At 34.9% G+C, this 15,394-nt stretch overlaps 1 protein-coding gene across 1 annotated transcript; it reads left to right on the plus strand.

The window, feature by feature from the left end:
- The first annotated feature begins 2,893 nt into the window (after positions 1-2,893).
- LOC121432087 (palmitoyltransferase ZDHHC6-like) lies at positions 2,894-14,947 on the plus strand. The gene is made up of 10 exons (XM_041629936.1): positions 2,894-2,978; positions 5,044-5,323; positions 6,216-6,307; positions 7,340-7,505; positions 8,240-8,383; positions 8,757-8,810; positions 9,870-10,028; positions 11,886-11,927; positions 12,994-13,139; positions 14,430-14,947. The coding sequence occupies exons 2-10, from the start codon at positions 5,075-5,077 to the stop codon at positions 14,602-14,604; spliced, it is 1,227 nt and encodes a 408-aa protein (XP_041485870.1). The 5' UTR covers positions 2,894-2,978; positions 5,044-5,074; the 3' UTR covers positions 14,605-14,947.
- The last annotated feature ends 447 nt before the right edge of the window (positions 14,948-15,394 follow it).

Consider the following 15,394-nt stretch of genomic DNA (forward strand, 5'->3'; position numbering starts at 1 on the left):
CGATCATATTACCCATTTGTAAATATGTTACTTTTGTTCAAATGTTTGAGCCTTTATTTGCCCCAATCGGGGCCAAAAGGTATCTATTCAATAAAGTTCAAAGTCATTTGTAATGCTAGTGTTATCATGAAATACACAGACATGATAAATATGCAGCAATGTAAAAAATGAAATGTTGCAAAATCCGTTGCCATGTCATGTTTGAGTTCTGCAACTCAAACTGCAAGTTTGAGTGCTAATAAATTTCTTAATGTGCCATCATCATGTGTAAAAGTGATATCTTTAGAAAGCATGATTATTCTTCTTTACAATCATGTGTCACTTGTAATGCTAGTGTTATCATGAAATACACAGACATGATAATACACAGCAATGTTAGAAGTGAAATGTTGCAAAATGCGTCGTTTCCAATAGCGAATTTCCAATTGTATCGAGGATGGACCGCGTGCATTCACTGTCACCTGCATCATGTGCATGGTAGAAATTCTATAGAATTGAGACTCTTGTTAGAAATCAATGCATTTTGCAACATTTCACTTTTGACTTTTCTCAATGTTCAGGGTGATTGCATATTCCATGATTACATAATCACAGCAAATGGCATGTCATTGTAAAGAGGAATAACTCAGCTTTCCAATGAGATCAGTTTCATCTTTTATACTTTATTGACCAAAAAGATATCATCCCCCAAACTGAGTTGCAAAACTTTTTTTGAGGGGTTTATATAATTTTTAGATAAAAAGAGACATAGAGGAATGCATTGTAGTTCCAACAAAGTTAATTTCCAAGTCCAAATTTTCGACGTAAACCTTATGTCGATCGTCAGGGATACAGAGCTCACGGTGGCACGATCTTGTCAAGACTTAGTCATATGAATGCAAAGTATTGTTTTTCATAAATTTCTTTTGTAGGACATTAGGTGCTCTATTTTTATCTAGCTGATACATGAATTGGAATAGTTGTAAGCGGTAAAGGTCACTGAGTTTAAGGATACGTTTCTGACGAAACAATTCATCCGTATGAGCTGAGTATGAGCTCTAATTAAAGGGCACATTGCATAATTATTCTCAGTACTTTTTTGTTAATAGCAAGACTTTGTTAATTGAGTCTCTTTTGAGGGGAATTTCCCCATGCCAGAATCCCATAGTAAAGTTTATTGCACAATACAACATGGATAGCGCTTGTGCTGGAAGAACGTTTTTAAGATTATTGATGACTCCAATATTTCTTGCCACAGTTCTGCAAATATTGTTGATATGAGCATTCCACGTAAGGTCGTTATCAATATAGTAATACCTAAAAAATTTTTTGTTTGGACTTCTTTGATTTCAGTATTATCAAAGAGTATTTGATGCGGCAGATGTTTCAATGAATGACTAAAAAGCATAAATATATTTTTTTTGCAGATTCAATGACAGTTTGTTGGATTTAATCCAGTTTGTTACTTTTTTAAATTCTGCATTCTAGTGCTCACAAGTACATGTGGATCACGATGTGTGTAGAAAATATTTTAATCATCAGCAAAGAGAATAAATGAGAGAACATGAGATGATTTTTTTTACAAATACCAAAGGGCCAAGAATACTACCTTGTGGGATTCTACAGGCAACTGGCCTTGTTGGAGAATCTGATTCATTTACTGTAACAAAGTGAATTCGATCAGTATAACCATTTTAAAGCTGTCTCTCTGATTTCGTAATGTGATAGCTTACATAATAGTATTTCATGATCTATTGTACCAAACGTTTTTGAGAAATTGAGGAACAACCCTATGGTATGATCAGAATTGTCAAAAGAAATAGATATTTAATGTCAATATAGCATGAGTTGTGTTATGTTTTTCTCTAAAACCGAATTGATTATCACATATTGGGCGGTAATTACCACTAATTAATTGATCAACCTTCTTGAAAATGAGTATAATTTTAGCTTTTTTTCATCTTTTTTGGGACCTGGCCAAGCTGCGATGATAAATTAAATATATGAAGCAGAGGATCAGCAAGCGAGTGTATAATGTTAGTTCACAACTCTATCTGTAATGCCATCATAACCAGGAGATTTAAAATTAAATACAATCTGAAGTTACTCTTGTCTATGAACTGGAGTAAGAAATATTGAACTATAATTTTGTTTATCCAAAAAGTCCTTAAACGAATTTCATACAGGCAAAATATTTCCAGCTAACTTTGGTCAAAATTAACAGACTATGTATTAAATTTATTTGATATGGAATGAGTATAAATTTAATACATATTTCTCTCAAAGTGGACCAAAGCTCTCCTCCATCCTCCATTTTGCCAACTGGTACATGACTTTGTCGACTGCCATGAATGTTTTAGAGAAAGAGATATCGTTACTCTACCCTTCCTCCCTACCGACCCATCTTCGATCAGCTGTGATTTTACGTGCTCACTTGCTTACGTCCACTTATCCCACACAACGACGCCTAGAGTTACCATTGGAAAGAGCCCAGACCCAACCTGCAAGCTCTGCTCTCTGGAGGAAGTAACCACTACCCACTTTCTTGCCTCGTGTCCAGTCTTTTTGATGCAGCGTCTGGACCTTCTACAACATCTTGAGAACCTTGACTTGCCTACATCCATCCTAAATGACTTCACTGGAAATGACCCCCACATACTCGCATCCTCCATTCTCTTCCCCTCACACTCCCTGCCCTCTTCTTCTGGCTCTGCATCCTCTTTGACATGTCACTGCTTAAGGTACATTCTAAAAATCCATCTGTGCCGGCAAAATCATTTAGAAAGGACCTGAACCCTGCGGCTTGCCGTCGATCTCCGTAGACCGGAGGAAGGATATTTACAAGTACAAGTTGGGCATGTTGGGGTGTCACACTTCCATACCCCCCCCCCTCCCACAGCTGTTCTCACCACTTTTTTGTTTTTCCTTTTCTCTTTACGGACACGGTACAACAGATTGCGATTTTTATAGAGAACTCTAAATTTTTGGCAAAAAAGGAGGTAAAATCTGTGTTTACGTTTTACTTTTTAAGGTCGAAAACTATCGTTTTCAATTAATGCATTACTAAGAAAATGAATTTCGGAAGTATTATTTGATTACGATTAAACGACTCGGGAGATTTTCTGAGACTGAAAATAATGGACGTGACAGAAGAGAGCATTGTCCCATATACTGAAAAATGTGTGGGTGTCGTGTGCAAGTTGAATTGAAAATGAAGGCGATTGGCCGATTTAATATCGGCCTCCTTGATTATGTTTTTTTTTTTTTTTATTACCATTATTATTATTCTTTATTTGTAGTTTATGGGGGTAGGGGGGTTAAGTGTAGCTAAGGGTCTGGTTTTAAGTTCTGTGTATGTTTTTTTATTAATAACTTCCTCAAAAATCAGTTTGATTGAAGAGTATGGAGAATTTTGAGTTTTATATACAGATTATAAGTTTATTTCCGTAATTTAGATTTTTGCTGTTGTACCCGGATTCTGTTCTGTATTTATCCCTTCGTGATTATAAGTTGTTAAAAAAAATTTGAGCAGATTAATGTTAAGTTTACATTTGAAATTCATACATGTATATATTCCTTTTCTCACCATGTTAAAATGTTAATGTGTTAACTTGAAACAATTAAGTTTTAATGTCATGTTATATATATATATTTTTTTTTTTACATGTGATATGAGGAAGAAATAAATATGATTTAAAACAAAAAAAATGTTTGAAATTGATTTTCTGATTCTTTAACATGTGATAAATCATTGATAAATATCTGCATGCTTTTGAAACATAGTGCAGATTCAGCACTTTTTCTGGCATTAGACCTAGAGCTAGATCTATTTGCATGATTTGATTTGGTTTTCATCACTTTCAGTTTCACTTTTCTGTTTTCAGATTTGTTTTTTGTGTTGACTGTCATGACTGTAGTGTTAGTGTTGAAATTATTTCAATATTTGGAACTGTAGTGTAATTAAATGAATATATTGCCCAAATATCGGACACGTAAGCATGATTGGACCAAAACAAAAATACAATCATTGAATCATAAAAATCATGTGTATTTCCGTAGTACAAAAACTACAATGTTGAATATTTTAATGTCATAAAAAATAGAATTTAAAAAATATGATAGAATGGAAATCATTTACTTACTACCAGAAGCTTGTTTTTTGCCAAATATTGGATACAGTTTCCAAATATCGGGCAAGTAAAGTTGTGTGGCGCGATCAATTTCACCGGTTTAAATTGTGCTATAAACCCCAAATGATTTCTTGATTGTTGAGAAACCTTAAAATCAGCTGAGAAAATGCTGATTTTAATTATAATTATCCATAATTTTGATACTAGAAATCAGTAAAAAATAATTAACTTAGCTAAGCTTGACTTAGCAAATGGACATCTTTTGGTGCTAAACGTCGGACGTCATCTAACTTTGCACGACTTCATTCTGAAAACGAGCACACGCACGTCAACAGCACACATTTCCAATACATATGATTCATATATGATTATTGACATTGTGGGGTGGTAGGATGTGTCAGGAAGTAAAGTAAATGGAGGTTTGATGAAAATCGATCGAAGAATAAGAGGTATACATATATTTTTCATGTTTTTATTTTCATATGGCTTTATTATACCAGCAATGTATGCCATGTACCTATGTACCTATGTATTAAATATGTATGGATAATAATGACTGAAGAGACTTTTCCTCACAGGAGCATATGTTTGCAATAATTTGTGACATATTTAATGAATAGTTGAAATTGTTTTTAAATAGAAAAATAGCATATTTTATATAGCATGATGTATTTTGTTGGAGCAGCTTCATATTATGTGACATCAAAAAATCTTAACTTTTATCAAATAAAATATTTTGATTGATTTTTTCCAAAACCTTCATTATATTTTCTCTTATTTTGCAGAATTAGTACCCCCTTCAAATTTGAGACAGAATGTTAAAGTAAGCAACTTATAGCTTAATACAAGTCATTTCTTTAGAGATTGTGATCAAATAATGAAATATTCATTGTACTTCGATCTAATTATTTTTTTTCTCCATCTATTGATGTAGACGTACTCTGATCTGGCAGACGCCATTCATCATGTGCTTCGGACCTCTACGCCCCTTGAGGCAGCTGTGCCACTGGGGCCCGTTCATTGCAATATTCCTCATGATCTACATCACAACGAATGCTGTTATCTGTGCGCTGGCTGTGTGGCCTCCATTGAAAGAAGACCCGCTGAGTGTGATTCACTGTGCGATGCTGGTCATCTGGTGTATCACTATCTTCTATCACTACTTCTATGCAATGTTCCTTGGACCCGGCTTTGTCCCCAAAGGATGGAAACCAGTACGTACGGAAAACCATGTAATATCTCTTATGGGCCAAAGGAGTATACATTCTTCATTTTCACATTTAACTCTTTGCATGCTGACTTAATTTTGGGGGGAATAATAATGACAATTTTTTCCATGTTAATTGTTATTTTCTTTAATTCAAAATATCCATATTGCACCATAGCAGAGAGCAAGTCTCACGCATTGTGCGTGAGACTCATGCATTCAGGGTCCGTCTCACGATCTCACGCATAGCACCCATTTTTCTCACGCATCGGGACCCGACAGAAAAAAAAGAGAAAAAGTAGCATTATTCGCCAGATTATACGACTGGCCGACTGCCTTTGCGTCTAGCCCGGCACGCGAGACGAATCGAGAGTGCAGTCAGCGCACAGCTAGTACGTGATACGATGAATCGCGTGCGTGCATCGCATAGTTTTGAAGCCCATTTCTCATGCGCGCGCCTTTTCGCAACGTACGAGTGTAAGTACTGGCCACGCGCGCACAGAGACGTCGAGTCATGAAAATCTCACGCATAACATTTTTTTGAACTTGGCATCTCTGCCATTGTTACTTATTATTATTATATGTTATCCAAGAGCTATTGCCTTTTATTAGCTTATCTAATTTGAAGGTAGGGGAGAAAACTATTATTACGATTGTTGAATTAGATTGTACGAATGTGCAAAATTACAACATCAGCGCGCAAAGGGTTGAAGGGGAAATGAAACACTTGGGAAATGTTAGTGTGAAAAAAAATCTAAGATCAATAAGATGAATAGAAAATCTGAGAAAACTTGAATATACCAAAATAAAGTTATGAGCATTTGAGAAAACTATATGACTGATTACCTTAATGAATCTGTAGTTACATCAGTTTATCGTATCCATATTTTTCCTTTCAGGAGAAGAAAGAGGATGAGAAATACCTTCAATATTGTCAGTTTTGTGAAGGATTCAAGGCACCTAGAGCTCACCATTGCAGGTATTGTAAAAGGTGAGCGACACAAGCAACTTCCAGGGTGCTTCGGTAGTGTGGAAGAGCCGTGGTGTAGTGGTTCTGACTCCCTCCTTGTAAACAGAGGGTCGTGTGTTCGAATCCCACCGCGGTCTAGCGTCCTTTGGCAAGGCGTTAATCCACAATTTGCCACTCTCGACCCAGGCGCTAAATGGGTAACCGGTAGGATGCAAAAGATATTGTTTGTTTGAATTTGCCAGCGCCATAATGAGGCTGCTATGAATGCAAGGAATGCTCCCCAGGGAGTGGAAATTGTGCACTTTCCGTGCGGGATTGAAATGGATCCAATGACCGGGGTAATTATAAGCTGTAATGCGCTTTGAGCCATTCTGGGAAGAGCGCTATATAAAAATTGGCTATTATCATTATATTAATTCCTTGTGATGATAATGTTTCAGGGAAGAAAAATACATGGGGGCTGGGGGTGATTTCCCTCAGAAATGTTTAAAAAGCCCTGGAAACTCATAAAGGAGTCCTGGGAAATCTCTGTTCATAGCAATGTTAAAGCTTTTCCAATGTCACGGATTTAGGCAGTAAAAAATGTTATGCATCTAAGGTTACTTAACTTACCATAAAATTGTCATTAGATATCGCCTATTACACCAAATTAATGCAAATTCTCCAAAATCTGCAACTTGTCACTCGTACAAAAAATCATGAAAACATATTCCCTGTCTTTTAAAACCTACAATATTTCTATCGAACAACCTTCCAAATTTCCTGAAAATATTTGATTCATTGTACAAATTTCAAACAGCTCTTAAAACTTACTTATTCAAAATGTACCTCAATTCAACAAAGTGAACTTGGTAAATCTTTTCATTTTCTTTATGTTCTGAAGCACCTAAAGATACATGTATAGTTAAGTTGTGTGATATAATAAACTGTTTAAAAAGTGACTATTATTAAGGCTGCCAATTAGTAAATGCATTGTTATCGCTAAAGTCCTGTTTATCATTTTTCATTTTTTTCTCATAACTATCTTTCATTTTCATTTGTATCTTGAAACAGATGTGTTATGAAGATGGACCATCACTGTCCGTGGATCAACACTTGCTGTGGTCACTTCAACCACGCCCACTTTACAAACTTCCTTATTTTTGCAGTACTTGGTTGTGGTCATGGAGCTATAGTGTGCATGTATACTCTCTATATACAAGTCTTTCAAATGATACTGGTAGGTACTGTGTTGTGGTGAAAAAGTAGTCTGTACTGACACATTAGACCAGTGAAAGGATAATTTGTCTCCTTTGTATATTATTTTTAAAGAATAGCAATCTGACATTCCATTGTGTTTATATATCTTGTGTGTAGCATTGTCAAGAGCTGACAGCAATATTCTCATCAACTTTGTTAGTAAATTTAAAAACAGATTTATCATATTTCCAAGGGTTTTAGTTATAAATAGACATTATGTAATGCACCATATATTTCAAACATTCTCGTACATGGCAAGGACACTATCTATGACCAAAAATATGCAAAGGCAGAGTTGAAAACTGTCATTGGCTGGAATAATGAGTTAACTCTCTTCCTCTGATTTTACTTTATTACACTTGATTTTCGTTTTTTTTTCACAATTTCAGGATCAGCAATTTATCATCCAATAATGTCTTTCAGAGTTGGCTGGCTCCACTGTTGTAACTGTATAACAGTCATTTCCATTCACTTTCACAATTTTGGGATGAGCAAAATATTAATTCCCAACAAAAGCTGAAGGTTATGTGCAGTTAAAAAACAATTTCATGCTCATTCATGATAAAAATCAAATGTATATATATATATTTTTTTTTTGGGGGGGGGTAGGGGCATGGGATAATTTCAATTTCCCATAATTTCTTGTTTCTAGTAAGATATAAATGTAACTCAAATATTAATTTAAAGTAATCTTTTTATTTTTCTTCTGCACAGTATCCTCGTAGACGATATATGATGGAATCTCTTCAAAATTCACCTTATCTTACATTTGGTTTTGTACATCTTATATGTGCCATCTTAGCTGTTGGTTTTGCCCTAGGGGTTTGCGTAGCAGTTGGAGTATTATTCTTTATTCAGGTAATGTGATGCATTACTAATATATTGTGGATTATCCCTATTTCAAAATAGTATGTCACATTTTCTTTAAAATGGTTGATATTCTATTCATTTCATTGGATTTAGTGTACAAAACCAATCCCTCTTGAAATGGTTTTCATATGGCATTTTCTTGCTGTGAGATAATTTTTTTTTCATGAGAGAGGCAATGTACTAAGTTGTAGTGAACACTGTTTGATGGTTTGAGGGTGATCATTGTTTTTGTTTAGTTGTTTATGCATTGTATTGTTGTTACAATCTGTATTTACAGGATTATCATTTCCTTGTTGTCTATTGTAATAATAAGAGAATGGCCTTCGATGCTCATGTTTGATATTATTTTTCTCCTTCGCAGATGAAATCTATTCTTAAAAATGAGACTGGCATTGAGTCTTGGATAAAAACAAAGGTTAGTTCATGAGTACTTCCTTAAAAAGTCCGTCACAATGTTCCGTGCAAGCCTTGCAGGTGAGTTGTGGATGATTGCCCGCAGCTCACCTGCAACAAAGTTTTAGCATGTTCCAAACTTTTCTGCGTGCAAATCAGACTTGCACGCGCTTCTGCGGGCAACTGCATGTGAGATACTGTCAATGCAATTCATTATAATTTTGTATATTCTTCCCTTCCTATTTCACAACTCTATTAATTTTTTACATGTTTTTTTACAGCAGGATACAAATAATTTTTGATTGGTGAATGAGTTGACAACTTGCACTTCACAAGTGTGGTCTAAGTTAACACAGGTTTTGGTAACGATATCAAAATAATTTCGTACAGAATCCAATGAAATGACCACCAAAGTGTCTGTATAAATAAATAATATGTGCCAAAGGATTCTGGAAGAAATTGTGTAATTGCTGAGAAATTAGCAAATAAGCACATGATTGGGGTCAAGCGTTGGGCACGACATTCAAAGCAATAATAATACACTGTCCCACGTGCGCTTATCTGTGTTAGTGATCTTTAGTGTGAATTTTTTTCAGCGTAGATTTCAAGATTTAACAAAGTTCAGTTTATGTGACTGTACCAGATCTAGATCCTCGATGATATACTGACAATTAAGCCTGGTTTTACAGACTTTCTCATGAAATCAGTGTTTACTGCAACTACTGGCATTTATTTCTCTTTAACCAAACCATAACTACCAGAATAACACCCTGTGTTTTTAAATGTGTTTTTCTTGTGGAGCGTTGTGGCCCAGTGGATTAGTCTCCGGACTCTGAAACAAAGGATTGTGGGTTCAAATCCCAGCCATGGCGTAGTTTCCTTCAGCAAGAAACTTATCTGCATTGTGCTGCACTCAACCCAGGTGAGGTGAATGGGTACCTAGCAGGAATCTATTCCTTAAAATGCTACAGCCGGGGTAACAATATCCAAGTTCTTTGGAAGAGCATAGAGACGCTCTTCATAATATGTTATGCGCTATACAAGAACTGATTATTATTATTATTTGTCTTTACATCCTTAGGCAAACTCAAGACACAGGCGTTTTGGAAAAAGCTTTGTCTATCCGTATCATCTTGGCTGGAAGGAAAACTTGATGGAAGTATTTACATTACGTGGTGTTCCAAAGGGAGACGGGTTTACTTGGTCTGTCATCGAGGGGTGTGATCAATATACATTAACAGTGAGTAATCAAGGGAAAGGAATGTTTGAAATTTGTCTTCATTGGCCTGTATCCTGAAGTCGGGTTTAAAGATAAATTCCAGTTCTGGTAATGATCTCAAAATGACTTTTTACAGAATCTAATATAATGACCACCAAAGTGTCTGTATGTATGAATAAAAGAATATGTGCAAAAGGATTCCTAAAGAAATTATGTAATTGCTGAGAAATAAGCAAAATAAGCGCGTATTCGGTCACTTCCGTCGGGTCTTTATTCCAGCAATAATAGTACACTGTCCCACGTGTGCCTATCTGTTGGCGATCTTCAGTGTGATCGTATTGCAGCTTAGATTTTATGATTTCACAAAGTTCAGTTTATGTAACAGTACCAGATCTAGATCCACGATGATAATTATACTTACGCTTGGTTTTACAGACTTTCTCATGAAAACAGTGTTTTACTGCAACTACTATCATTTAGCTTTAACTTAGACCACGGTCTACCTATGTGCTAAAATTATGGGGAGCCAAAAATTCTGTTTATATTGTATATTCTTATGTTTACTATTTTGATTCCTTTTGCTTTCATGATGAAGAAAAAAATATTTCAAAATACTTAAGTCCTCATTCCCAGACAATTTAGGTGTCATATGAGTTGATAAATTGGATGTGTACTGTTAGGGATTTGTGCCCCAATTGGCTCTCCATAGTTAAACCACAACTTTCAACAAGGGTTTAGTGTAAACCAGAGTCCACAGCATACAGGCTTTCATGTTTAACAGTCATTTTGCTCTTCATTCTTTCTTTGATGTTTGGCCAAACTGTATTTGAGATTTAAAGGTCAAGTCCACCTCAGAAAAATGTTGATTTGAATCAATAGAGAAAAATCAGACAAGCACAATGCTGAAAATTTCATCAAAATCGGATGTAAAATAAGAAAGTTATGACATTTCAAAGTTTCGCTTATTTTTAACAAAATAGTTATATGAACGAGCCAGTTACATCCAAATGAGAGAGTTGATGATGTCACTCACTATTTCTTTTGTTTTTTATTGTTTGAATTATACAATATTTCAATTTTTACGAATTTGACGATTAGGACCTCTTTGCCTGAAGCACAAAATGTTAAAATAATGGAATTCCACGTGTTCAGGGAGGAATGAAACTTCATTTCACATGACAATGACGAGAAAATGACAATATTTCATTTTTCATATAATAAAATACAAAAGAAATAGTGAGTGAGTGATGTCATCAACTCTCTCATTTGGATGTAACTGGCTCGTTCATATAACTCTTTTGTTGAAAATAAGCGAAACTTTAAAATGCCAAATAAGAAAAAACTTTCTTATTTTACATCCGATTTTGATGAAATTTTCAGTGTTATGCTTGTTGAATTTTTCTCTTTTTATACAAATCAAGTTTTTGTTGGGGTGGACTTGTCCTTTTAAAAGAGTCATTATCCATCAATTGATTGCAACAATAGAGTATCCAGGACTTTATAATTGCTTTCCTGACCATAATTTTTTTAAAGAGAGATTTAAGAGGATTAAAGGGAAAGAGGTGAAGTTGGATTCCTGTCTGGATATGGGAGGACTAAAAGATGAAATTAAGAAGTTGATCAGAATTTTTGCAAGAAAACGAAGCCAGAACTGGCTCAGATGTTAAAGAAAAATTATCCAAGGCACTTGCCAAAGTATATAGATATTAATATGGTGTTACTGCTTGTGAATGTGCAAAACACTGCATAGGGACCTTTAGAGGTTAGAGGAATAAGAAAAATTTGTTATTTTTTACTTTGGAAGATTTTATTTTGCATTACTCATGACTCTTTTCTGTCTATGCGAAGCTTCATATTGATGTTCTTGTTTATTTGCAGCGAGAACAATTGGCACAAAAGGCTGAGAAGAAGCATCGTTTGGTGAGTTCAGTATGGGGATGACTTTGTTGTTTGTAATTTTGTTAATATTTACCAAAATTTGTTTATTTCAAAAGACGAAGCAGAGCTTTGTAGTATGCATATAGTAAAAAGGCATTATTATGATGGTACAAGACATTGCATGAGGTTGAATAGAGCCTTTCTCTTTCACCAAATTTGAAATCTTTGTTGGATGAATAGGAATATTCCTTGTTTGTGTTATACAATAGCTGGGAATGGAATTTCTAAAGGCTTGCTGGGGAAGTTTCAAATCAGAATTATTCAGAGGTATTCTTATTTCATTGTGACTGTGTCATGGACTAATGATGGTCTGGTGGAAAAGTCGCTGAACAACAGTCAGAAAATCAGAGATTCAAATCCTGCTGGTTTCAAGATTTGTTCTGATTTTTTTTTTTTTAGGTCGAATAGGCAGTCTTATTTACTAGCAGAAAGCCAGAAATTGTACCTTCCATTGCTGGGAAGTTTAATAGCAAAATATGAATATGGTGAAGAAAAATCAGTTTTTCCTCCAGTATTCCATGAAAATGTGGAAACAATTATTTCAAGCAAAGAGTAAGATCCCTGAGAAGCCTAACATCCCTGAGAATGCCTTACAATGATTCAAGCACATATATTTGCAGCAGTGCGCATTTAGCCAGGTATGGCCAGTTGTATTGTCTCTGCGTTTATTTTCCTAGTACAATTAATTGATTCTTTATTTATTCTTGATTCTTGTTTGATTCTTAACAATTAATTGAATCATATATGATGTCACCCTATCATATATTTTGAATGTTTCATGTTTGATGGAACAAATGTTCCATGTGGCATTAAAAGATTGGATATACATTTAAAATTGTCTACAGTTGAAAGTAAAACAGTTAAGCCTCCTATTGATTTGCGTACAACAAGCTATATTAAGTTTTATGCAACTTATAAAATGTTCTATTTGCAAACAAGAATTGGTAAAAAAAAGTAATGTTCTATTACAAAGACCAAATACATATTATCAACCAACTTTAGTGGAAAATGTATTCCGACATTTTGATATATTTTATTGTTTGATCAGGTGGAATATGAGATCATAGATGACTACAGTGGTTATATCTGTACACTTTCTCATGGTTTGTGTACCCTGGTAAGAGTACCTCTATCAGATGAGCCAAGAATACCGGTAGAAATTGGTGATATCGTCATGGTTTCCAGATGGAAAAAGTGAGTATTTCCCTTGTCATTTCCCGATTTAGTTATTTAAAATGTTTTTAACTTCATTTTCATTTCATTTAGAGTTTTTAAACACAATTCCGCACAATAACTCGAAAAATATTTGATGGATTTAAAAAAAAATGTGGTGTGTAGTTAGATGACGTCAAAATACAGGCGAAGTTAAAATTCGGAGTCCGCAGGTCAAAGGTCACAGCTCATTGAAAAAGCGAGTTGGTTTCCGTGCAATGACTCAAAAAATATTTAATGGAATTTAAAAAATTTTGGTGTGTAGGTAGATGACACCAAAATACAGGCTAAGATCAAATTCAGAGTCTGCAGGTCAAATGTCACAGCTCCATTAAATATTCCAGTTGGTTCAAAGGTCTAAATTATATTGGTTTCTGCACGATATTAAGTTTAATCATATTGAATGAATTTCTGATCGCGTTAAGCGGGGGCATCTGTATCCTTGGTACATGTCAAATTTCTAGTTTCAGATCTGAGATTTGAGTGCAACCACATCACTTCACACTTGTGTCATTTGGATTTTTTATGGCTAAGCAGATGATAAATGATGATAATGAAATGCAACAAATGTGTAACACTTAATAATACAATGTACAGTTTACACAGTAGGAATATATTACAATTTTCTAATCTGATAACTTCAGTTCAGTTCAATTTATTTATTTTCTCAGCATTAAAATTGATACAATATGTACAGGAATGACAGATGATATCTGAGAAAATTGGAAACTACAGAAAAGTTTATAAAAATTTGCAAGTATTAGTTCCCAGTACATTGAATGAAAAAAAAAATGCACACACAGCATCAACAAACACCAGTAAACACACAGGGACAGTGGGGCAGTAAATTTATGAGATTTTAGCAAGGAGAAAGGAAACAAATTATTTTGCATATTCATTTATATACATTCATTTCAACTTAGATTTAAATTACATAATTGTTGTTGAGTACTGAATTCCATCAGGGAGATTATTCCAAATGCGTGGGCCATAATGCCTTAATGAATTTAGGAGAATTTGTGTTTTAACCTTGGGATAACAAAATTTATTACTTGAGTGAATATTTTGACAATGAATGGAATTATTCATTAAAAAATATGGGATATATTGGAAGGAATTATGTTAAGGATAGTACAGTTGAATTTAAATTGCTCAAAACAAGTGATTAAAAGGCTCAGTGAGTTTGGCACAGTCTGGGATATTTAAATCAGTTTGTGTATAAACAGTCGTGAATGTGATGCGACATGATTCTCTGATGATATTCCTCTCTAGATATTGGTTGTATGGTGACGTGGTGCTGGACGATGATGGAGACACCAAGAAACGTGTACGGGGTTGGTTTCCCGCCAACTGTGCTCAAGAATTCAAGATTGAAGGAGATATGGAAGAGAGTACCAGTAATAGCCCATCAAATAACAAGGTCAAGCCAAAGTCTAAGGATGATTGAGTTGACTCAAATTGGCAACCATTTCCCTGGTACTACAGAGCTACTCTAAAAGCTGAAATTGCACCACAAAGCTAAAGCAGACCATTATTAGTAGTTGAGAACTTACTTCTGAAGTATAGAGGACTCATTGTACACCATGTATTCTTTTACATGTACATTGAAAACCTGGTGTAAATGTGAAGCAGCTATGCTGATGGTTGAGAACTACTAATTCAAGAATCTCTGTGATTTCCAAGTAGGTATCTCGGATCCCAATGGATGATTGTTACCTGGGCTCCGTAACACAAAAATTTGTGATGAATTGCAAATATGAAAAAAGCATTCTGATTGGTTCCTGTCCATTATTTTAAACCAAATGTTCGTGTAACATTGATATTGATTGGTCAGTTCATTTAGCGATTGATCGCTAATCTTTGTGTTACGGAGCCCTGGTGGGTGTTTCATAAACCTGTTCGTAAGATGCAAACGACTTTACGCACAACTGGTGATCCTTTCTTTTGCTATGTGATATCACTGTGTAATTGAGTTATGACCTAAGAACATGTTCCAGTCTTGCGTAAAGTCGTTCGTAAGACTTTACGCACAGCATTATGAAACACCCACCCGGTGCTTCAGATGAATCTGTTAGCATCTCTCATGGACAAGGAAACATTGATACATTGCACAGAGTTCCATTGAATCATCTCTGCCTTTCGAGTTCAATGTGGAGATGGATGACAATTGCAAATGACCTTTGATCAAGAAGTTAATGAAGTAACATCTTATTGAGATGGAATGTAAAAAAAACTTT

Source organism: Lytechinus variegatus, chromosome 18 (assembly GCF_018143015.1).
Source record: "Lytechinus variegatus isolate NC3 chromosome 18, Lvar_3.0, whole genome shotgun sequence".
NCBI lineage: Eukaryota > Metazoa > Echinodermata > Echinoidea > Temnopleuroida > Toxopneustidae > Lytechinus > Lytechinus variegatus.